Source organism: Trifolium pratense, linkage group LG2 (genome assembly GCF_020283565.1).
Source record: "Trifolium pratense cultivar HEN17-A07 linkage group LG2, ARS_RC_1.1, whole genome shotgun sequence".
Taxonomy (NCBI): domain Eukaryota; kingdom Viridiplantae; phylum Streptophyta; class Magnoliopsida; order Fabales; family Fabaceae; genus Trifolium; species Trifolium pratense.
This window is the reverse complement of record NC_060060.1, coordinates 36,198,667-36,223,516: the sequence shown is the minus strand read 5'-3', so window position 1 is coordinate 36,223,516 and position 24,850 is coordinate 36,198,667. Positions and strand designations below refer to the sequence as shown.

Sequence of the window (24,850 nt, the reverse complement as noted above, 5' to 3'; positions counted from 1 at the left end):
GAACCGTCAGATTAAAAAATAATGGCTGAGATTAAAAGTGATGTCATGTGTCATTTTCATTCAACCTTTCTCTCTCTCAGAAGTCCTATACGGTTGTTCATATCTCCTTCTTTTCCCTCCGCGACTAACTCTCTCTCTCCGGTGACCATTTCTTCTCCTCTTCCCGGCCTGTTGTTGAATATTTTTCGATTAAACTCACTCTTATATTAGACAAGATTAAGTCTGGATAAAGGGTTTGATGAAAAACGCATAGTAATTTGATATGAAATCTTCTTCTTTTCTTTTCATCAGATCTTGAATCAATTAATCAATTAATAGAGTTATGTGGATCAAAATCTCTCTTTCCTCACACTGCCATTGATCCAATTTACTGTAATACCGTACCTCTTTCAAATTGGGAAGGAGTGAAATGGTGATTTTTCACCCCAATTATTTTTTAGCACAAATAATGTAAATAAACTTAAAAGGCATAATTTTTGTTTTTTGAGTGAAATGGCTCCTATTATTTGATTCTAAGATCTGAGAACGACGACCCTTTACTGATGTCGGAGAACGACGGAGAGGAGACCATGTGCTTAATCGGCGGACGACGGAAACGACAAGAGGGAAGAAGATGAGTGGAAGAAATCGGTGGCAGAGCGTTGCTTAATCGGAGGACGTCGGCAACGACAACGACAAAAGGGAAGAAGACGAGCTGCCGAAATCGGTGACGGAAGTAGCGGTGGACAAGGCCCGAAAAACCGGCCCAGCCCACTGAAACCGAAAAAGGAAAACCGATCTGGGTCGGGTTCAACTGGATAAACGGGTCAGCGGGTCAAACATTGCGGGTTAATGTGACTTATGACGGTCAGGTTCGGACTTAATTATTTGACTCATGGGTATCCGAACCAACCCACTGTAAAGTATAAACTTGCTTTTATTCATTGTGAATATGTGGTAGAAACTGTCTTGAGATACACAAACTAGGTATTAGTAATTTTTTTTATATTGAAAATAACAATGAATTGACCCTTGAAAAGTGGAAACAAAACCACTTGTTAAAAACCATTAACACTCTCTCTCTCTCTCTCCCTCGTGAAAACCATTTTTTAGATCTCACATTCTCACCATACTTGTCCTTCCTCCTCCACCATTTTTTCATATTCTCTCTTTCTTTTTTATGAATTCCACTATTTCATTTTTCATTCTCATACATGAAGGAGAATATGGATTTCATAATAGGTGATGGAGAACATGTTCTCTCTGTATCTCAATATCATTATTTGAGATATACTTCTCACTTTTCTTTGCTCTCAAATCATAATTGTTTCATGTTTTTGTTAGTTGATGATACAAATTTGAAAGTTTTGGTACTGATATTTTCAATCCAAGTTTTTAATCTTCTCAATTTTATTTTTATTTTGCTCGGTTTCGATTTTTTTTCTTAAAAAAAAGGCTTATTGTTTGAGATGTTACCCGTACCAAACTATCCGACCAGACCCGAAACCCGTAGATCCGAAACCCGCTAAACCCGAATGAGAATTTGGGTCGAAATGGGCCAGTGTTCATCAACCGTGAATTGGGCCGGTTTGAGGTTTTGAGCCCATACCGACCCAAACCGGCCCGTTGTCCACCCCTAGACGGAAGTGTGAGAAGAATGAAGATGAAAAGTTCTTTGAGTAAGTGAGAAAGAATGTTGGAGTGAGAATAGAGTAAGGGAGAGTGTTATTTGAGTGTTTAAATCTCAACCCTTCATTTTAATCTAAAGGCTAATAATTCATTCTCATATTCTCATATAAAGATGTCATTCTCATAAGATATGTCCTCTATATATATATATATATATATATATATATATATATATATATATATATTTGCAAAACATTAATGAACAATGAGTAGTTAGCAAGATCTAAACTCTGAATTGAATTTGTATAAACCACTCAATTGTACATTATTCACAAAATCTGAGACTAACTAACACACTTCTCTCTTTGAGCATGTGTCAAATCTAATGGTCTACAAATGGACCTTTCTTTTATTTCAAATTATTGTTTGTGTTACAATCATTATTCACCACTTTACCTCATTTTCCACTCCCTATATATGGTACAACAATAGTAAAAATCAAAATGTTACATGTTTTTGAATCCTATCTTCAAGCTTCAACCACATTCTGATCCACACTTTCTTTCTTTTCTGCTAACATGGCAGCATGATGCTCCAAATATTCTTTGCTGTTTATTTCTGTCAGTCTGCATTTAAATTTAAACCATGATCATTTCTGCAATATTTTACAAATTAAATTTCCTTGCTTTTTAGTTCATGTTGGTGCCATTTTAAATTTTTGTCACTAAACATCCATTTTTTTCCTATGTCATGAATAAAAAACCAAACAATGGGGCAATTTACACTGCACTTGTAGCATCTAAACCTCTAGAGTTTGTTCATGATCTTAGACACTTCAATAGAGATATATCATACCTACTAATGGTGCGGTCTTTTGCGAACCCTAGTTCATTGTCAACGCAAAGGTCAGCCTCATCATTTTTCCTCGACCTCGAAGAGGTTCGTGGTGCCAATTGTTTAGCTTCAGATATTGTTACTATTTTTTGAAAGAGATCTAGAGGGCTCCCATCAGCTGAACACAATAATCTGGCCTTGTTCTCATATATCACCTGTAATAAAAAAATAAAAAACAAAGCATCATTCTAATCTTATTCTTCGACTTTTCAAGTCAAAAGTCGATGACATCACAGGAAACAGTACGGAGCTGGAGTTACATAGCTAGGTTTAATCACACTAACAGCAGACGAAGTTTAAACGCGAGTAAACCATTTAAGATATGGAAAAGGACTTACATCAACCAAAGTGACAAATCTATGTGCTGCTGCTTTATTGCTAAGCCCAAAAATTGGGATGCCTTCCAATGCTAAAGTATGAAATTTTTCTGTGAAAAACAAATATTTGAGTAAACCAAAATTATGACAAAGAAAGAAAAGAAACAAAGTTTCCACAACAATGAACATATATATGCATGAAAAAATTCATTGAAACGTATGTCTTACTGAATAATCCAAAATAATCTGCAGCACCGAGAGGTTGGTCACAAAGTTCCTCAAAAGTAAAATAGGCACATCCATTAGCTCCCAATGGAACCTGATGAAGAAAACAAAAAATAGCTAAAGTTTGATAATAACAGTGATATGTGTTCCACCGTAAAAAAAAAACCACTGATATGTGTTCCGTACGTGCCTCTGCAATATAAATTTTAGCACATACCTGTAGTGTCCTTCCCATTACTACTTCCACTTCTTGGGGAGTAGCTGTTCCTTCTCCAACCAACTCTTGAAACTTTTTCTTAAGAAAGACAGACAAATCTCTGCCAACCAAATAGAATCCTTGGCCACCCTGCGGTCAAAATTGGCAGGAAAGAAAAAGCATAATTTAATATCAACACAAGAAAAACTCTTAGATACATTTACAGATATAAGAGTAAATTTGTCATACCGAAGTCAGTCTGCGATAGTCAGTTGATGAACCAATCTCATGTGAAACGCATCTGTCCTACATCGGCATACACAAACTAGAAAATTATTACGAAAACAATAGCCTATTTGACACCACTTCCAACTATTAAAACATTTATGTGTACCTTCAATGTCGCAATGAAGGGTAGAAAGAGATCCCTCTGCAGTCCACCTTCGTATAGATTATCTGGAGCACGATTTGAAGTGGATACTAGAATCTAAACTTGTTTTCAAACACATGGAAGAAATGGAATTTTGAAATTAATTATGTAATGATTGCATAAAATCATGTTGTATAGAGACTGCAACATAGTTATATTACTTACAATGCCTTTGCTGAACAGATGTCTGAATAGGCGATTTAGTATCAAAGCATCAGCAACATCCGTTACCTACAAAAGACCATAAAATCTCAAGCCATGACAACAAAGTATCCATGATCTATGGCAAAAAGAAATCATCGTACAAATATCATACTTAAAATTTACCATGAATTCATCAAGACATAATAAAACTGCGTCACCAGAAATCTCTCCTGCGACAACTTCCAATGGATCTGACAGCCCCTTGTGCTTCTACAAGGATACACAACAGGAAATTGAAGATAAGCTTCCTCCTATTCTATTTTTCCAAAGATAACATCATTCTAGAGACTTCTAACAAAATTGATTAATGTTCAAAGCATGTCATATAAAGATTCTTAAACAATTTCATACTCTAAAAGCATACATAATCATTGGAATATTCCTATGTTTAGTATGGAGTTTTGTTTAACAACAATGACAGTATTGCGAAAACTGCAATTTAAGTGTGTTGGAAAACGATAGATCTGTGGGAGCATTTATCAACAATGACGGTATTGAGAGGTAGTAAAAGTTTTTGTTAACTTACTTGTAATAGGCTGTGTACATTCAACATGAAGTCATGAAAATGAATCCTCTTTTTCCTCCAATTAGAGGGCCTGCGGAAGAAAAAAAATCAAGCATGCAATAGAGCTTGTTAGATTACAAGGTTTGACCCTCATAAGAGTGCACCTACATAAATATTCTGAAAATGCCTCAAAATATTCCCCCTAAACATTGAGACTTGAAAAACAATGTAACAACTCAATGGCCTATAATACAAGTTTAAGAAATCGACAAGAAATTCATGAGACTCACAATTGATCATAAAACAGGTCCATCAGCATAGTTTTACCAGTGCCAACTCCTCCATAAAGATATAAACCTTTTACAGGTGAATGAGAAGGATGTGACAAAAGACGAGACCACAACCATCCGTGTCTGTAATTAAAACAAAGAATAAATTAAACCTAGGAGCCTGATCATGATGTGAGAAAAGAAAACCATAAGCTTCATGATTTGAACATACATATCAGAAGGTATACCTTACAGGTTTTTCAGAATTGCGATCCAATTGGCATTCATCGGCAGACTCAACAAGCTCATCATAGAGTCTCTGAAGTTCAGTTATTGTCTCTACCTAACTCATCAAAACAAAGGCAAAGAAGATTAAGTGAAGTAATTACTAGTAATTGTTAATTAAGCACCATGAACAGATGCATACATACAACGTTTATCAATTATGCAGACACATTCTACCTGGCAACTATCACCATCTACCAATTCACCATTCGCAATTCTTCGTTCATACTCAAAAAGAGGTCCACTTCCGCTAGTTTCTGTAACCGAAACAACAAATTTTGATACAAATGAAATAAGAAAACATATAAGTTTCAATTCAAATTCTCTCAAATCAAGTACAAAAAGAAAATTGAAATTCAAAAAGAGATGAACCTCTATTTGTAATCTTCAAAGCATCACTTGTTGCAGATCTTGTGAATGTTGTAATAAACGGATGGTTCTTGAATATGTTTGACTCAGCTTGATCAAGAATTCTATAAGCTGAACTATGAATTTGATAACACTTTTCAAAATAACATGGTTTTTCTGCAACAAGATTATTGATCATAACACAACGTTGTTGTCTCTGAAAAACATGTCTCAGTTGGCGTAGAGAACAAACAGTGATTCTCATCTTCAATGTTCAATCACTCCAAACTCACAACAAGAACAACCCCACAATTTTTTTCAAGAATCCCTGAAATAAAAAACACGTATCACTCTATATTGAATCAGAAAAACATCTTAACAACAAAGAATAAAAATTAATTTTTTTTTTTTACAAAAACTTGATCTTTAAGTTCCAGTTGAATTAATGAATAGATTTGAAAAAAAAAAAATTACATTTTTAATCGCCATTTTAAAATCCCAATTTGTTCCAATATATTAGGAAGGTTGCTGAAAAAGGGTGCTTTTTTTTCTTTCTTTCAATAGAACAAAAAAAAAAGTGAAAGAAATAAACAAAAAAATAATTAAAAAAGAACCTGGAATGGAGATAAGATAAGAACAGAGTCCCAGAACAGAGGAATTGGTGAAAAGGTGAATTATGAGTGAACAGAGAGAGATTTTTGCATGTATTGTAATTGGAACAAATTGATCTTGGAGAAACAAATGAAACTTTAGAGTATTTGTTTATATTATTTTTTTTTCTGTTTAGTTTTGATTGCTTTATAGACTTATGATCTAAAACATTGTTGTCATGTTAGTTTTGGGGTTTGATGTGTTTTATTTATTATTTTATATTATGTTGGATAATAATGGATATTTGACTTGGAAAATCACACGTTTGCTTCCACGTAACAGTTACAAAAAAAAATATATTCTGTAAATAAAACACCAAAAAAATATTCTGTAAAGTGTAAATAAAACACCCAGATGGGGAAGATGCTGATGATGCTAATAACATTGGTAATTCCAAATGTATTATATAAAATATTTGGCATTATTCAAAGAAATTTACATATTTATTTGGCTACCTAACATGGAGGAATTTTAAAGGACAAATATTTACATATAAATTAATCGGATAAGTATAAATTTATAATACTTATATTGTTGGTGCATTGAAATTATTCTCTACATTTATTAATAGAATTTTAAATTTATTTGTAAGGAAATGTATAGAATGTGTTAATTAAATTTCATTAGAAAATAAATATTAGATAATTATACATGAATAAAAAACAAATAAATAACAACTTGTGTCACTATTTTTTTTTTTAATAGCAAAATTAATACTAAAACATTAGTAATTGCCTTAGTTCAGTGTTTGTTTCCTTCGGAGTGACATATCAATTTCGGCTCATTATAAATTCAACTGATGATATACAAATCAATAGCATATGTATAGCCTAAGTAAGGGGGGTTATGGAGGCCATTACTAAAGTCAATTTTTTCTCGACCTGCAAATATGAATTGGTCATCTCATATATCATATATAGTCAGACTTATTTTGCAAATACATACAAATATCTTTCCATTCAAAATGGGATCACATAAAAAATAAAAAATTGTATAACTAAAAATATTACTTCTTTTTTTTTACAACATATAACTCAAAATATTACCGATAGTTAATTTAACCTAGTCATTAATATTTGAATTTTGACTTATTAATTAACGTTATATTGTCTGCTCAAAATTTTATGTGTAGCTTTAGTGAATATTTACCACTCTTTTTAATTATTTTCATCTCTTGTACTTGTTATGGACTTTTGACCTGGACCAAACCTAATTTCACATCTAATCGATTGGCCCAATACTACCTTCATTGTATATAAAACCAACTCTTCACAACCTTACAAGGTATGCATCACTCTAATTTATACCTTCACCTTAAGCTTATACTAACTTGGACGTCAATGTGTTTTTTGCAAGTGCCCCTCTCTGTGTCGTCGGTCATCTCCAACTCAAATCCAACTTTTGGCTCGGATCATTTCTTTCACCAATCCATCAAATGAGTTATCTATCTTTTCTTTTATCTCTTCAGATAAAACTTATAAGTTCTATTATAAACAATAATGTAGTTATTTAAATTTATTTTATTGTATTTAAAAAAAAAAAAAACTGAACTGCTCTTTTAAATATTCTGCTTTGAGTATCTAACACTACTACTAGCAAGTCCATTGTCAATTTTACTACTTAATTTTTTAAGTGGATGAGGATATTCAGTAGGAATCAAAGAAATAAAGTTTAATAGATACACATTGATTTCCTCAGAAAAATAATAGTACACTTTGATAGTATAAAATTGTTTTGTATTTTTTTGGTAAGATAAAATTATTTTGTATAATCCTTAATTATTATTTTTCTTTTGTATAATTTTGATTTATGGGCCCGTTTCTTTTAAAACATGATTTTTATAGTGTATTATTTTTATTTTTTAAAATTTAACAAAGATTTTTTTAATAAAAAATTTAAATGATTAATTGATTTAAATAGTTAGACATATTTAAAAAAATGATTTTTATTTTGTTATCTAAAAATTAAAATTTTATTAAGTTGAAATCTCTAATATGAATATTTAATTTATTAAATGTTAAAATTACTCTTTTAATTTTAAAAATATAAAACTAAAATAGCTTTTATTATTTTTAATTGAATTATAGTAAAAATTATTTTAAAAAATACAAAAAAATAATAATATTTTTAAAGGTAAAACAAACTGATTTCATATCTTTTTTGTCGTGTATGCAAATATTCTTTAAAATTTAATATATAATATGTTGAAAAAAATTAAAATAAATTATTTGGAAATATATTTTGTGAATAACGTGTTTTATAAAGAATTACAGATGAGCAACACCATTAAGACAAGCAAAAGCAAAATATTAGAGACCTTGATTTGATTCCAACCTTAAGGGCCCGTTTGGTGCGCAGGATAGCATAGTGACAGGATAGGATATAAAACAGGATAAGGATGGGATAGGATAACAGCAGGATAACAGTTATACTTAGTTATCATATCATGTGTTTGGTGCACACAGGATAACAAACATGATAACTATTATATTTTGTTTTTAATACATACTTGCTCATAATAATATGATAAGATATATAACATATTTAATTGACAAAATTACTCTTGTAAAATAATTGTTATTTTTTTAAAATTATTTTGTAATACTTTGAATTTTATAAATAAAAAATATAAATAAGTAATCAAATAACTTTATATAATTTAAAATAAAAATCATGAGAAAATAATCAAGTTTAATTTTTTATATGAATCATGATCAAATAAATAACTCAATAATATATACATGTTAGATAAGCCAAATAAATATATGATATATCTCATACGTAAATAATAAAACTACTATTGCAAAAGAGTTATATTTAATTTTTTATAAAATTTAAATTAATATCCCTATTTGTCAATTTTTTTAATAATCATTTTACTTTAAAATATTGTAATTTTAGTAAAATTTTGATTTTTTAGAATATATAAATTACAAAATTACCCCTGTGAAAAAATCACATATATATTTAAAAATTAATTATTTAATTATTTATATTTTATTACTTTTATTTTATGTATTTTAAAATATATTTTATAAAATAAACCAGTAATTTTTTTTTTCTTATCCTATCCTGCTGGTAACCCAGCTTAAATTCAGGATAAGAATTATAACTAGAGAGACAGGATAGGATAAGCTTCAGGATTAACTTATCATATCCTGCTGTATCACCAAACACTGGATTGCGGCAGGATATGATACAGTTATCCTATCCTGTCTCTTATCCTGTGCACCAAACGGGCCCTAAAAGTTAAAAGTCCACGTCCACCCATGTATATTCTCCTTGCTTGTACCTAATTAAAATAAAATTATAAAAATCTCAATCATCATGTTACTTGAATTATTTTTATTGTTGTTGTTTCGTTTGAACTTTAGTCATGCTTGAATTTTTTAATGCTTGGAGCCACTTTTTACATTTTATTTTAATATAATTAGGCACTTATGTTTTGTTTTTTAACGGTAGTTAGTCACTTACTCTGAATTATAAAGTGGTCAATTAAAGTTAATTTCACAGTGTAAAATGAGCAAAACGTTTGATTGGTTAGAAATAAACTTCGAGAGTTAAAAAAATAAATATAGAGAAGATAAAATATTTATATTCAACTCTTCAAAAATGTGTATTTACACTAAAATATAAGTCCTATTTACAGGACATCCACTAAGTTCTAAGTCACTAACTTAATTATTTATTTTTTGATAATTTGATTAATAAATTAAAGGTTAATTTTATAGATTAATCTTAATATATAAACCTATAGAAAAAATCGTATTATATATAATGAGTTGTGCACCCTATAATCGAAGACAGGGTTAAAAAATAAGAAAAGGATTCCAAGCAATAAAGTTGTGCACCCAACTCCACATTCACCTTGTACACCCTATATACTCGTAAATTTTCTTTTTAGTGAACAAATTAAGAACTTTTGTTATAATATTCTTAAAAAAAAAGTCAAGTTGTTTAATGGCTAAAAATTCATATATTGAAGTGAATAAGTGAAAATTTCACCTCTAAAAATTCACCTGCATTACATATATAATGTAATATCGCTACCAACCGACTCCAACTGACTTGCTTTTAGCAAACGCAATTATACCAACAAGAAACATTAAGTGGTGTACTGGTTTTTTTTTTTTATTAAGTGGTGCACTGGTGTATGTATCATTAACTCAAATTATTCTTGAAAATAACTTATCCGAAAATATAAAGATGATAATTAAATTCCTGGACCAAATTTAATATTCCTGGAAAAATCAGTAGTTACAACAAGGCCCAAAAATAGAACATTTCATAGGAACCCTCACACTCGGAAATAAAGAGCCTTTAAAAATTATTTCTCTATACGATATAAATAGGTGTACTTATTCCATACCTAAGTACTTTAAAAATTGATTCCTAGACTTAAAATAAACACCCCCAAATGTATTAAACTGGGTCTTGGTCCATATAGTTTGATGAATTTTTTTTTCTACCCCTACATTTATCTTTTTATCCCAACATATTTTAAAATATTCTCATTATACACTTCCCTTATTTTAGTATTTTTTTTTATCTTTTACTATACCCCATCAAACACTGTTCCGGTAAACTTTTTCTTTTCCAGTAAAAGATAAAAAAAAAATTATTAGAATAAGAGAAGGGTATATTGGGAATATTTTAAAATATGTTGGGGTAGAGAATAGGTGAAAACATTAGGCAAAATGAATAGGTGAAATATGTTGAGCCTTTTTACTAGTACTAATGAATAGGTGAAAACATTAGGCAAAATGTTGTTTTTTGCAATTTTAAAATATGTATTTTGGACATGGTGCTGTGAAAAGTAACTCAGTGGGGATTTAGATTGACCGTTGTAAAGATTACACACAGTTTTACACAATAAAACAATCTCAGTCATTAATAATTTAATCAGACGGCAGTTAGTTGTAATTGCATCAGAAAATTCCATTCCCGCCACGAATCCCTTTACCAAAGGCCCTTCTATGATTTAATTTGTTGGACCAAGAGGATTGATTCATTTTGTACCCAGGTGGACATAGGTTAAATCCCAACTCTTATGCCATGAAGCTTTCTTATCTAATAGTAAGTGTTTTGAATTGAACTCTCCCCATGAACTTAAATCATTATAATTTGTGCTCTTATTGAGAGTTGATCTTCAGAAAGTGTTACCTATAACTTAGACTGTAAGGTAAAATGGAATATGAAATCTAATTTAACCATACATACTAATATCAGTAATAATTTACTCACAGATATCTACAATTTGAATGGAAAAGGTCAGTTGTTGTTGGTTAGTAAATTGGCGGTCTAATCCGCTCATTGTCCGGTTAAATTTCTTACAAGACCCTAATTAGACAGAGTAATGTAAAATAATTTTACATTTTTACCTTTCTATACATATTCTATACATATCAGTAGGAAATTCAGGATCATGATTTTCTCCACATAACACATTCATGTTGGAAGCAGCTATGGCTCTCGGTTGAATTTAGATGTTTCTCTGAGTAGGCACTTGATGTTTGGCAACCAACAATGGTACTCTGGTAGCTCTGTAAAGTTTCAGCAAGTGTAATTGCTCGAGCTTTGTAACTATAGATGGGGCAGTAAAAACTACTATTTCACTACTCATGGAACCTTATCCAAGGTCACACTCAAAAGATTGGTTTCGCGCTCTAAAGACCAAGACAATTTCTGAGCATCGACGCTTAAGTTATATTCTTGGAAGTAACCATTATAAGTTATCACACACATGTTAGCCCTGGAAAATTGAAAAACAAACTTTTAGCGAACAAATAGATCTCAGAAATTTAATGAAACATGGGAAGGAAGGACTTAATTTATTGAAACATATACAAGATTTCATTTTTAGTCTGTTAGCAGTACACACAAAAGCCAGAACCAAACAATGAGAACATGGAGAGACATTGACGTCAAACAAAGAAATTGCCAGGTGAAGGACAATAATGAGGCACTCACCTACAAGCTAAAAGTTCAGATGATGAGGTGTCGGTAACATTTTCAACCTTGCGAATTACTGCAGAGCTGTATGACAAACAGAAGATGTTACAAAGTGTGTACGCAAATACTCTTCTTACCACTATATAATAAGAAAATCCGTGTTTGGCTGATACAATAAAACCCCCAAAAAGATAAAGCAAGCAATCTTGATTATAAAAAGTAAGGATCATATTCGTATGTGAAAGGTCTTCCTAAGACATGAATCTAGCAACATAAAATAATTAACCTTTTGACTCCTGCAGGAACGGCATTATGAACCACGTGATGATAAGCAGGATCCAGCACATCATTCACAGCATCAGGAATTATTGATCCAAGAAAACCGCTTGATCTCTTGCTCCTAGTAAGGTCATCAAACATAAATAGGACATCTTTCCAAAACCATTCCAGAGGGAAAAAAGCTAATTAAAAACAAAACAGAAAAAATAAACCTTTGAAGCTTCCCAAATTATATGGACAACTAAAACCAGCTACACAAAGGGTTGTGCACATTTGAACATGCAGTGACCAATATGGCATCCACTTCTTAAAGTATACAAGAACGAAATATTCAATTCAGAGTAACCTTTCTTATGTGGCCCTTAATTGTCACCTAATATAATTGAAAAGACTAAGACATTAAGTTAATTTTTTTCCTCACTATTTGGCTTCTCTAGTGCTATTTACAAGTCCATTTGAGCATTGACCAAGCCAAACACAGTTGTCAGAGGTTTGCTGTATATTTAAATCAGGCAAGCTCAATCTTTAATGATGTAAAGTAATCCAAACCTATGCGACATATTGACTTGTGTACATCAATAAAGTAGTCTAACACTTAGAAAAGTGGGTGACAATATTGTAAATAGAAATTCTCACCGTGGATGTGAAGCGAATCCGAGAGTGAAAAGATGAATAGAACCAGAAGAACTAGTGGCTGCAAGAATATCTGGAAGCTGCTTTGATGGACCAAATGACAGAGAAAATATAGTAGATGAATATGAACCCCTGCGGAAGCTATATGACTGCAATAAAAACATTTGTCAGACTCCACACCAGAAATAAAATTATAACAGATATAATATCAAAAGCATATACAAAATGATATATGCAAGGCACAAACTCGTGAAAACCATGAGTGAAAATTGGGTAAGAAATTAAAATTGTTCATCCAGTAAATAGACAGCTTTGAATGAAGTTACAATGAGAAAACGGGATTTAACAGCCCATTTACATGACAAAACATACAAATGATCTTCTCTTGAAGAGTCATCAAGCAAAGGACACAATTAAACAAAGAATTAGCAAGATGAGTAATGTTGTAAAATATGCGAAGGACATACATATCCTTTTGGGGGACTTGAGGGAATTGACATCAGTGCACATGCTATAACCAATATACTTAGGTTTTGACTCTCAAGGTCTATACTATTAGTAAAGGGCCTGTAAGTGTGTTTTGTTATGACCTGAATTTATAGTGACCTTCTAAAGGATTGCACCCTTATTTGATTGATTGATTCAACACCGAAAAACACAAGCAATATTGGCTAATACCATTAATATCTCTTATCAGTATTCAAAAGGACACTACATATTATTCATCACCTTTGTTGCATCTGACACCAAATGAACTCTGACTAAGGTTCCTTGTTCAGATGCTGTAGCTATGTACATTCCATTAGAAGAAAAGACCATTGCAGCCAGTGGTGAACGATGAGCCTCGATCTGTATTTCAGATACAGTAATAATGCATGTCAGTTTTTTGAAAGAAGAAAAATAGGCATATTAATTTTATATATAGAAGTAAAAGACAGACAAACAAAACAGTGACAATTATATCCTTAAAAAAAAGATTACTATCATGTTAAAATAATGGAATAAGTCATTTATTCATGTGTACTGAAAACCAAATCTTTTTCCTACTATTCTCCCCAAGTAATGAAATCTCACATAAGGCAGTGAAAGCTCAATAGCGAAATAGATTATGAATATTAAACAAACCAAGTCATTTTATCTTGTCATACAAAGAAATTTAGAAAGGAAAATTAGGCATAACCTCACAGTGTAAATTACAATCCATGACATTGTACAACAATGCAGACCCTTTCGTGGTGCTAGCAGGAAGAGCCATGTAGCAAGCATCCAAACAAGGGGAAAAAGCACAAAGTCCTGTAGAGAAAATTGTCTTAGATAAGTATATGCAAAATTGTTTTAGTTAGGCATTAACACAAGCTCTTTCTTTTTATCATAGACATAAAAGAGACCTATACTCATCCAAAAATCAAAATGAAAGGTGCTAGTCTATCAAAGGATGGTATATATGTGGAGATAAGCAATTTATAGAAACATATCAAGTACTTTGGAAGAAAAACAATGCTTCACAGAAACTTTCCTGAGTGAGTGAGTGAAATCTTATCACACATTAATTCCAATCTCACCTTTAATATTTGGCACAGTGTCGAAAGTGTCCAAGATTGAAAGACTATTTATTTCATATACATATGCTTTGTCTTGTAAAATGACAATGAGTCTGCATTAGAGAGAAACAAAGTCAGATAAGATTATTCTTAATGATCAAAGACGTATGCTGCTGATTAGGTCATTGGACTTAGCATTATACTAGGGTGCATGAATGTATGTATGTGTGACCTTTTTCGATTCATGCGAATAGCTAATATTGAAGTAAGAAAGTTCAATTCCCTAAGAGGAGCTTCAGTTGTAGTATTGAATAAACAAAGACGTCGAGGCGACAAAGATGGCTGCATAGGTTAAAACAATAGACAATTAAATCAAAGAGAAAAAACCCTAAATCAAATCAAATATCACGGACACTGACACGTCGACACCGATAATAATTTGAGAAAATGACATAATTAAGTGTAATTATAGGTGTCGGTGTCCGACACGGGACACAGCTAATATGAGGAGTGTTTGTGCTTGATAGAATGAAACAGACAACAATGTTCATTAATAGTAAACCTGATCACCAGCACCAACGATAGCTAGAAGACTTGAGGTAAATAACATCTCAACAATAGAGAAAGCTCCAACAGCTGAAATAGTTAGTTAGTTAGTTGGTTAGTTAGGAGATTATGATAATGAGAATGAAATTGAAGAAATTAATTAGTACTAGTATAGTATGTATAACTTAAGTACCTCTTTCATAACATAGTTTTCCTGTATTGGTGTCAAATATTTTGAAACCATCTTTGGTTCCAATAGCAAAGCAACTGCAATTAATTAATTACTTGATTAATGGATAAAGTTGTTTATGGAAAGAAAATCAAATCAATTTAGCAGGGAAAATTATGATTGAAAAAGATAAGGGGGGGAAATAGAATTGACCTGTTGTCTTGGTTGAAAGAGGCGCAAAGAATAGGACACGAAGACGATGAGGATGATGACATTGAAAGTGTTGTTTGATGATTGCTTAATGAATGAATGATTGAATTATTCAGTGGTTGCTTTGGTCCTTCCGATGAATTAGTTTAACCAACCAACCGCCTTTGATTTGTGTAACAAAACATGTTTTCCAGGTCCTATATCCTATTCCTATCTATCCCCGTGTGCACGAGTTAAAATAATTGAGAAATCGTTGTTTTGTTTTTAAAAAAAGAGTTTAATTGTCGTGTAAAGATTCTTTACACATACATTGTCACATTATTTAATGAATATGACACATCATGTATTATGTGTCAGTATATTATTTGATGCATAACTTATAATGTTACATGTAGTTTAGAAAATAATTTAGTTACAAAAAAATAGTTTACAAATATTTTTATGAACTAATTTTTTAAACTATTTTTAAAAAAATTATTATTATACTTTTCTTTTCTTTTTTAATACATTTTTTAAAACAAATATTTTTTATTTAAAATCATCGTTTGAATTTTAAAAATGTTTTTTATTTATTTAAAAATAATAATTTAAAATGTCAAATAAGTAAGTTTTAGTAAAAAAAAAAATCAACTAGGGGTTAGCACATGCTAAATGACATAAATTTGGGGTCAAAATTTAGCAATTATAAGTTGAAATCAAGTGATTAAAATTTAGGAGCTAAAATTAAACAATTGTAAAATTTTGACCAAAATCGCATTTAGCCCTTTTTCTTATAATAAAAACAGGAAGGAATATATTACTAATCGATTAAATATATAAATATTTTACCCATCTTATCGAAAATAAAAAAATAAAAAATTGGCGTACACGTCAAAGTTCTGTCAAGAACAACAATCCCATTGAAGATCTTGCCCACATCCTACTTCACGCTTCATCAACAGAATTTTGTTCTTGCTCCACTCAACCTATATCTTTAAAAAAATTAGTGCGTAGTCACTAAATTTCCATTTAAAATGTGACCTCTTTAGAAGTCCTTTTATTGCTTCGACCATTTTAATCACAAAATAAAGACTACATTTTTTAATATGACATAGCAAATCTCTTTTATTTTGTAATTATGCTACAATTACACTATAGAGTACCTATGTTTTTTCAATTTTATTATTCATTTTAACTTCTTATTTTTAAAAGTTTATATCTAATCTAAGATGGTTAGAAGAAGTGGCCGATGTCGAACAACAAACAATCAAAGTTAAAGTTGGCCGGGGTAGATGTTAACAGTTTGACCTTCAATTCAAGTCAATATGAAAATATGGAATGATAGGTTCTTGTAATTTAAACTGCGTCCCTTGTGGTGTTGGATGAGAAGATTTTAAATAGGAGGTGTGGTGGAGCCGTTGGAGCATTGATAGATGACAATTACGAGATGTTGCTTATCAATGTCGAGCGCCAACACCATTTAATGTCACACCTTTCAAGTTAAATTGGAACTTCCAGACAAACTCATTCCTCTTTCACCCTCCTCTCCACCTGCCGGTTTAGCAATCAAGCTATGGAGTCTACTACGAGGGCCAAAGCTGAGCTTTGGTCCACCACCTGGATAGGGTTATAGGGAAAGGGAAACATAAAACAATTCTCTATTGATGGTTGTAGTCCCGTATGAATGTTTTTATCTTTGGGTCTTCACAAAATGTTAACATAGCGAATATGGACCTTGAGCCTGTCTAGAACAATATCTATATGCTGTTAAAAAAAAAAAAAAAGAACAATATCTATCTATCTATATAAAAGGAGTATCAAATTTTGGTATATTCATTTTTCTTTCAAATTCATCCTTCATTTAAATTCATTTGTTTATAATCTTATTATCATTTATCCAATCAAGTAACTTATTTTGTTATCATGTACAATTTTGAAACTTTTATTACTTTTATCAATAAATAAATGTATGTTTTTCTTAATTTATATGAATTGATGAACTATAGATTAGTTATTTTAGTTATGTATGAATAATTTGGCATATAGACAACAAAAAGGTCATTGATAATTAATTGAAAATACATTGGGTTAACAAAATGTTAATGTATCAAGTGAGAATTAGAAGTATGATGTTGAATGAAAAAATAGATATTGAACTACATAGCAGTATAAGTTAGAAGACGCATATACAGGCCTTAAAATTATGAATAAGAACTTGTCCAAATTCACTTGGTAGATAAGGTGTGAAGAGGATAATTAAAATTTAATTCTATTGAATAAAAAGCTAAAATAAATCACACAAAAATTGGCAATTTTACCATAAATTGAAATAAAAGATTACGAACCATGTGCATGATGTAGCAACATAAGAGCACAAAATATACTTTAGGAAGCGTCAATGGGTCAAAACAAAACAGCTACTGAGGTCTGGTAGTAAAAGGAAACAAGACAATACCGACTAAAAGTATGACTACATATATGAAGATAAGAAACAAGACAAAAAGGTAAATTGAACATAAAAAAAGGCACCACATAAAGAAAAGAAAAATAATAGGGAGCGTGACCCTGCAAAAATATCAGATTGAAAATGACCCTTAACAGTTCAACCCACAACCACAAAGCTATCAGACCATGACCTTAACTCACTGTCACAAGTTTGAACATCAAGCAACCAAAACAATACTCAAGAAAATTTCATATGCCTATTGTCATGCTCATCTTTAGTTAAAACTGTCAAATACACCCTCGTGTTTCTGCTTCATACTCAATACTATACTAGCAAAGAAAGAATCTCATCTCATCATTTTTACCTTCAACCATTTTTTTATAATATTGCATCCAAATGCACAGTTACATAATAGTTAGTACAACTGTACTAGTACTACTACTCTACTGCTATCTACAACAACCCCAAATAACAAAATTGTAGTAGAATATATATACACATTATCATGGATTAAAAACAAAGTTAATATAATAAAATTTCCTTTTAAAGATTTATATGACCAAAAGAACTTCTGATCCTTTTTTTTGTATTCTTACTATTTTTTTTCTTTAAAATTTGTAGTACTTATCTAGGACCAGAAAGTTCCATAGCATAGGAATCCAAAGACTGATCATCATCATCATCCAATGTCATGCCAAACATGACAGAACGATCATGAACATTATTGTCATCATGTTTTGAAGTAGAGGTAGGACGAGATGAGCTATTGCTACTACTGTTGCTGTGACTATGGCTCCAGCAATTGCTACCATAATTATGTGTTGATGCCCACTTCTCAGCAAGACCATCTCCTTCAAGCATTCGGACCACTTCCGACATTTTCGGACGGTGAGCTGTCAAATATTGAGTACAAAGTAAAGCTACTTGCAGCATCTCCCCAACCTCAATTCTATCATAGTTGCTCCCTAGTTCTTTGTCCACCAACACTTCAACCTTCTTTTCTTGCTGTATTTTCCTAACCTGTCATAACAGAAAATCTCTCTGAAATATATATACAATCATTTTACCTAACATGAGGTATATCTATTTCATTTTCAAGGATATGTACCAGGGATTAGGTACTTGCCTAGTGTCAACAACTACACAGCTTTCACAGTCATTATTATTTTGGGCATCTTAGAAGTATCACACTATTATACATATTACAATCATTCTAATATGTAATACTGGTATGTGCCAGGGGGTAGGTACTTGCCTAATGTCATATCCTTTGCCTAACATGATTGAAGAGTTAAGATATTAGATTAACTAGCAAATGATCGTGTCTAATACTAATGAATGAAATGCACTAGAGTGTTTGTTTTAATTGCAGAGAATAGACTTACCCATTCAAGCATAGCACCTTTTTGATTCAAGGTTTTCCCAAACTCAAGAGCTGTCATTCCAGTTATAAGTTCTAACAAGAGAATGCCGAATCCATACACATCAGTTTTCTCAGATGATTGGCCAGTCGAGAGGTACTCCGGAGCAATGTGCCCAACAGTACCACGGACAGCAGTGGTAACATGGGAATCAGCATGATCAAGGAGCTTTGCAAGGCCAAAATCACCAACGATAGCCTCATAGTCGTCGTCAAGAAGCACATTGGCAGCCTTTACATCTCTATGTATTATCTTTGGATCACATTGTTCATGAAGATACAAAAGTCCCCTTGCAGCTCCAATTGCTATCCTCTTTCTTGCATTCCAATCTAAAGCTGGTTTTCCTATTACATAGCATACATGATATTAAACACCGTGAAAGTGAAGGTATTAAGATTCAATGGCTAATTTAAGCATTGCAATAAACAGAACACTTAAACAATATGCTGCCAGTAGAAGCAGAACCTGTTAAGAAAAGACTTGAAACACATTTTATTCCTTATATAATATGTAAAAGGACAAAATTGGCATAATCTTTATAGTAAGCCACCGAGAGAAATAAATAACACCAAACCAACAACCCTAATTATCTGAATACTTAGCCATTTCTAGCATATTACTTTAATTCAAAACGATTAATCAATGCTGTATGAGAAAAACTGCTAGTGGAGAGAATTACGTACCTCTAAGCCTGGAGGCCACACTGCCATTAGACATGTAAGGATAAACAAGAAGTTTTTCGTTACTAGAAGCACAATATCCAATTAAGCGAAGTAAATTGCGGTGAACTGCCAAGCTGATCATCTCCAATTCTGTTTGGAACTGTAACTCACCAGCACTACCGTTTACATCTTTCAGCCTTTTCACCGCTACCATTGTGCCATCTCCAAGCTTCCCTCTATAAACATTGCCAAAACCCCCAGCACCAAGTATGTTCTTGGAACTGAAATTATCCGTTGAATGTTGGAGCTCTCTGAAACCGAAATTTTTGAGATTTCCTAAGCTAACAACTGCCTCTTCTTTATAATCTGCAACAATGCTAACTTTATAAATACTTGTGGTCTAACACTAAACTTTTTTTATTATATAATCTAAGATAAAAAAAAAAAAAAAAAAAAAAAAAAAAAACATTGTTCAAATGCTACCTACCACCAATATACAAGATGGCTCCATGCTGTCTTTTCTTTCTATACCAACAGAGCCCCAAAAACAGGATCACAAGAGAAACAAAACTAAAGCTGACCCCAAGAGCAATTGCTAGTTCTTTGGATTTGTGTTTTCCTGCAAATAGAAATGTAATATCAGTTAAAATTCCGAATAAAAAACACACAATGTCTTAAAAGATATCGATCTTAGTTCATAACTTAGCCTAAATTCCGATTTGTATTTGACATTTGCAGCAACAATAAGATATCAAAACCAGGTTAAGGAGGTAATGGTAGAAGGACCTACCTTCTGATGAGACTTGGGAGAAAGAAACAGGCATAAGGGTCACTGATCCAGAACAGCCTTCAATAGAGATGCTTAGACAAATTAATGGGTTCCCCACAATACTACAAAAATAACAGTGAATCAAAACAAAGACCCCAGTAGAAACACTATTATTAAAAGAATAGAACACTATTTAGTATTTTGTCCATATTTGAAAGATGGAGAGAGAGAACATACTTGAATGACCTGGCTGGAAACTTGGGCAATGGTCCACTGAGATTGTTATAAGACAAGTCCCTGAATGTATGGAGTTAACATTAGCATATCAGAGTTTCATAAAAAATAAAAAAAAATGTTAACAAATAGTATTGAAAATACAAAGACCCTTTAACCATACTCACAAGAATGCAAGTTGTGTGATTTTTGCCAGTGAAACAGGAAAAGGTCCAGATAAGCTATTGTTGTTCAGCCTCCTGCAAATTAAATAATATGTTACATCATATAAATATGATTAATATAAGAATACTAATATTATTATTATTATAAGTTACTACATAGATAGAAGATTTGATGCATAAATAGAGGTAGAACAAAACAAGGAAACAGTAAATACTCACAGGTACTGAAGACTATTCAATTGACTGAGAGAAGGTGGAATCAAAGCAGAAAATCTGTTATTTGAAAGATCTAAAGTCTGAAGCTTGGGAAGGTTTCCAATTTCTGATGGTATTTTGCCTGAGATGTTGTTATTCTGCAGTAACCTATACATTCAAACAACAAACAAACCCAAATCACAATAAAGTTCTTTCTTTTCTTTCTTTGTTAAACTATACTACACTAAACTTTCTCTCATAGTGATAGAGACTCAGAAATAGTCCCTAACCAGTTAGATACCAAAATCACAGTTACAAACAAAAACCACAAATTTGTTATACAGAAACAACAAATAATAAACAAAACGACAAGAACAAAGTTGTAACAAATATTATTATTATTATTAAAAAAGAAACAGAAGGGAATTGGGAAAGGACAAATGAGAATGCAAAGATGTGACTAACACTTGTTTGAGATTTGTTAAATTTCCAATTGCTGAAGACAAAGTTCCAGAGAGATTTTGACTAGGAGCACCACTGCATAAATAAATAAATAATTAAAAGAAGAAAAATGGAGTGAAAGTGAAAAGGGTAGAAGAAAAGAAGAACTAACAATCCAATAACTTGGTAATCAGAAGAGCAAGTAATCATGGGCCAACTACAAGGGTCAACAGAGAATTCATCCCAGTTGCTTAATACACCATGTGGATCATTTAAACTTTCTTTAATACTCATCAAAGCTTCCACTGAAATTAATTAATTAATTAATTAATGCATATTATTATTAGTATATAATAATAAATTAATGAAACATTTGAAAAAAGAAGGTGGGAAGTGGAAAGTTGTTACCTTCGGGGTTACGAGGCAATGAAGCGGAAGAGAGATACTCTAGAGAGAGGAAGAGGAAGAAGAAGAGAAGATGAACTTTGAGAGGCATAGTAAACATTGTTTGTTTGATTGAGAGAGAAAGGGAGAAAGAAAATGAGAAGAACAGAAAGTGGTAGCTAGCTACTAAAAAGCAAAAGGTGTGTGAGTGTTAAAATGAGAGAGGTGTTGTTGTTGTTGTTGTAAAGCAAATTAGTTTTGGTTGTTCACACACACACACTCACTCTCTGCTGTGAGTGTTGTTGTGGATGCAGCAGAAGAAGTAAGAGAGGAACAAGATGGGGGGAGCATGTGAGTGAATCAGCCCCGCAAGAATCAAAACGTCCATCACTCACTCATACAACACAACACAACACAACACGCATGAGAGATTTTTGGAATTAGCCACTCCTAGTACTATGCATTGCTTTCTTTTCTTTATTTTCTAACCCCTTTAAATATTGTCTACATTACATTCTTTTTATCCCAAATCTAGAATATCATAAAGGTACATATTAAATTAAATTAAACTTAAAAAATTATTATTTTATGATATAAAGTATATATAATATTTAAAAAATTAAATACACAAGTTTTAAGACAATATTTCTATTTTTAAAACACATTTTCTTATCATAAATTATATTTTTCTTTTGCTAAATCAAAAAAGAAATTCATAATCAAATATTTACCACTTGCATCATCATGCAGGTAGTTTAATCTCTTGGTAAAGTTATAAATTGCACCGTCTATGTGAGTAGAGCTCGATTAGTAACAACAACATTGCATGTGAAATATAGCGATCAAGGTTTGAATTTCGATTCTTCCACTATTCCACCTTAAAAGTGAAATTATAGCAATTGACAAAAAAAAATTATAAATTACACATGGTAGATAATTTAATCTCTTGAATTATTGTCATGACGTTTTGGTCTTTTACTAGACTTCCAAAACAAGAACCAGTGTATTTAATATTTGTAATTTTAAAATTTAAAATTAGTAATTTCAATAAACAAAAATAGTGGAAGAAGACTCTCATTAGTCAAAAAAAATAGTGGATATTCGATAAGTTAACTTGTAACGAATGAGTTTATAGTGAATAATTAGTTTTTAACTTATAGAGAATATAATAGTTTACTCAATTTACAGTGTTTAATAAAATTAGCAATTGAACTACCACCTTAAAGTAAATATGAAACCACAACAAAAAAAAATTGGTCAAATGACTTAGTGATTAGAAATTACACTTTTAAAATGGATAAAATACAATTTAAATACAATTTTTCTATCAATTTAGTCAAGCTCACAAGAATTTAATTTTTTAATTTTTTAACTGCAGAATTAAACAAAGAAATAGGCTCACTCATTTTAAAAAGGAGATGTTTAGAACTTATCCAAATAGTTTGTACAATTTTTATATATTATTATAAATTTGTCAATGTAGTTTATGATAAAATAACTTATAAAATTATATTTTTCACTAATGTGAACTTATAAAATACTCCCTCTGATTCTTATTATAAGAGAAGTTTCATTTTTTAGGTTCATGTTCATTATAAAACTAATGTATCTGGACAAAAATAAAACTTTTTTTTTTTTACGCAAAACTTCTTTTATAATAAGGACTAAAAGCTAAAACTTTTTATATTACAGAGAAAATGTTTGTATAAGCTCTAAAAAAAACTAGATAAAACGGACTCTAATAATTAGAATGTTGAAGCAATTGTGTTTGAGGGTGGGGGAGGGGCACCAGACTGATGGCGATTGAGGGCAGTTTTGATTTGACACAGACTCCTCACTCCCGTCCTCTACTCTACTCTGCTCTACCCGATGGACAAAACCAAACCAAACCAAACAATAGTGAGTGGGTGGGTCCCTTCTTTTCTTTATCTTTCCGTTTCACACCCCTCAATCTCATCATTCATTTCATTCTTCTTTTGCTTTACTTTCTTCTCCTTTTACGAGGCCTTCTTCAATCTTCACTATTTCAATTCAATTCATTTTTTTATTTATTTGGTTTAATAATTTAAGTGTATTATTGATTAATTTATTAAATTAATGAAATTTTGAATTTTTATAAAATAGGTAGTTAAACAATGGATGAAGAAGATAATGGTTAAAGAAACAAAAACAAAAATTTTAAGTGAACATCTAAAAAAAACATTATAGCATTGAATGGGAAGACGCTACTTTTAAAATTATATATTGTCATTTTTGTTTTCTTGACTATTTGTCATGAAATTTTTTAAAAATGTGATTTAGAACATGCAACGTGAATCTTCTTTTAAAAAATAGATTGAAACTAAAAATAAAATATTTAAAGAATTAAAGTTTAAATAAAAGAGTTAGTATATATTTAAATCAAGGCAAAATGCATGTATACGTCTTTTACGTTTATGTTTGTAATTTGTATTAGATATAACTTTTTAGTTTTTTAAGTATTTGGACTGGGCAATGGGCTTAAAGGCAAAATCAAACTAGCCCAATTAATATGAGAAAGGAAACAGGCCCAAAACAATTAAATTCTAAGTGTCCATTTGGCGATATAAGGCCTGGGCGAGGTAGACAATGAAGGATACCGCCCATAAGATGGATTTACACACGATAACAAAATATCTTCATCCTTCTCTGCCTTAGCGATTAACTTGGGAATGAAGAAACCAACTCCTTGAAACTGCCATGGCTTGGAGACCAAGGTTTTATTCCTACTTTCACGCTGCATCACCGGAAAAGGCGCTGAAGACCGGATTTTTAGGAGCCCTTGCTTGGAGAAGAAGACTAGAAGCTCTATAAATAGCTCCTTACTTTCATTTGTAAAAGGACGAATTCTGACTTATAAAACTCCCAGGGTTGT

General features: G+C 31.4%; 3 protein-coding genes across 4 annotated transcripts; all 3 read right to left on the bottom strand.

Moving 5' to 3' along the window:
• Positions 1-1,984: 1,984 nt before the first annotated feature.
• Positions 1,985-6,145, bottom strand: LOC123904337 (AFG1-like ATPase). Of its 2 annotated transcripts, XM_045954012.1 has the most exons (15): positions 5,896-6,145; positions 5,306-5,609; positions 5,111-5,190; positions 4,897-4,991; positions 4,670-4,792; positions 4,401-4,470; positions 3,998-4,084; positions 3,836-3,901; positions 3,635-3,727; positions 3,490-3,546; positions 3,262-3,390; positions 3,048-3,138; positions 2,841-2,929; positions 2,464-2,657; positions 1,985-2,234 (listed from the first exon to the last, which is right to left on the bottom strand). In XM_045954012.1, exons 2-15 carry the CDS (start codon positions 5,544-5,546, stop codon positions 2,138-2,140), a joined length of 1,512 nt encoding a protein of 503 aa, XP_045809968.1. In that variant the 5' UTR covers positions 5,547-5,609; positions 5,896-6,145; the 3' UTR covers positions 1,985-2,137. The 2 variants fall into 2 exon arrangements, with proteins under 2 accessions (XP_045809968.1, XP_045809967.1); XM_045954011.1 differs by having other exon boundaries at positions 3,048-3,390; positions 5,896-6,106.
• Positions 6,146-11,115: 4,970 nt separating this feature from the next.
• Positions 11,116-15,490, bottom strand: LOC123904336 (autophagy-related protein 18b). The gene is made up of 11 exons (XM_045954010.1): positions 15,266-15,490; positions 15,077-15,150; positions 14,900-14,973; positions 14,570-14,679; positions 14,359-14,450; positions 13,977-14,089; positions 13,526-13,645; positions 12,800-12,945; positions 12,171-12,284; positions 11,903-11,968; positions 11,116-11,684 (listed from the first exon to the last, which is right to left on the bottom strand). Exons 1-11 carry the CDS (start codon positions 15,325-15,327, stop codon positions 11,552-11,554), a joined length of 1,104 nt encoding a protein of 367 aa, XP_045809966.1. The 5' UTR covers positions 15,328-15,490; the 3' UTR covers positions 11,116-11,551.
• Positions 15,491-18,044: 2,554 nt separating this feature from the next.
• Positions 18,045-22,470, bottom strand: LOC123906956 (probable LRR receptor-like serine/threonine-protein kinase At4g30520). The gene is made up of 11 exons (XM_045956988.1): positions 21,982-22,470; positions 21,746-21,878; positions 21,598-21,669; positions 21,157-21,300; positions 20,941-21,012; positions 20,777-20,836; positions 20,561-20,661; positions 20,258-20,389; positions 19,792-20,136; positions 19,073-19,452; positions 18,045-18,707 (listed from the first exon to the last, which is right to left on the bottom strand). The coding sequence occupies exons 1-11, from the start codon at positions 22,076-22,078 to the stop codon at positions 18,312-18,314; spliced, it is 1,932 nt and encodes a 643-aa protein (XP_045812944.1). The 5' UTR covers positions 22,079-22,470; the 3' UTR covers positions 18,045-18,311.
• Between the last annotated feature and the right edge of the window lie 2,380 nt (positions 22,471-24,850).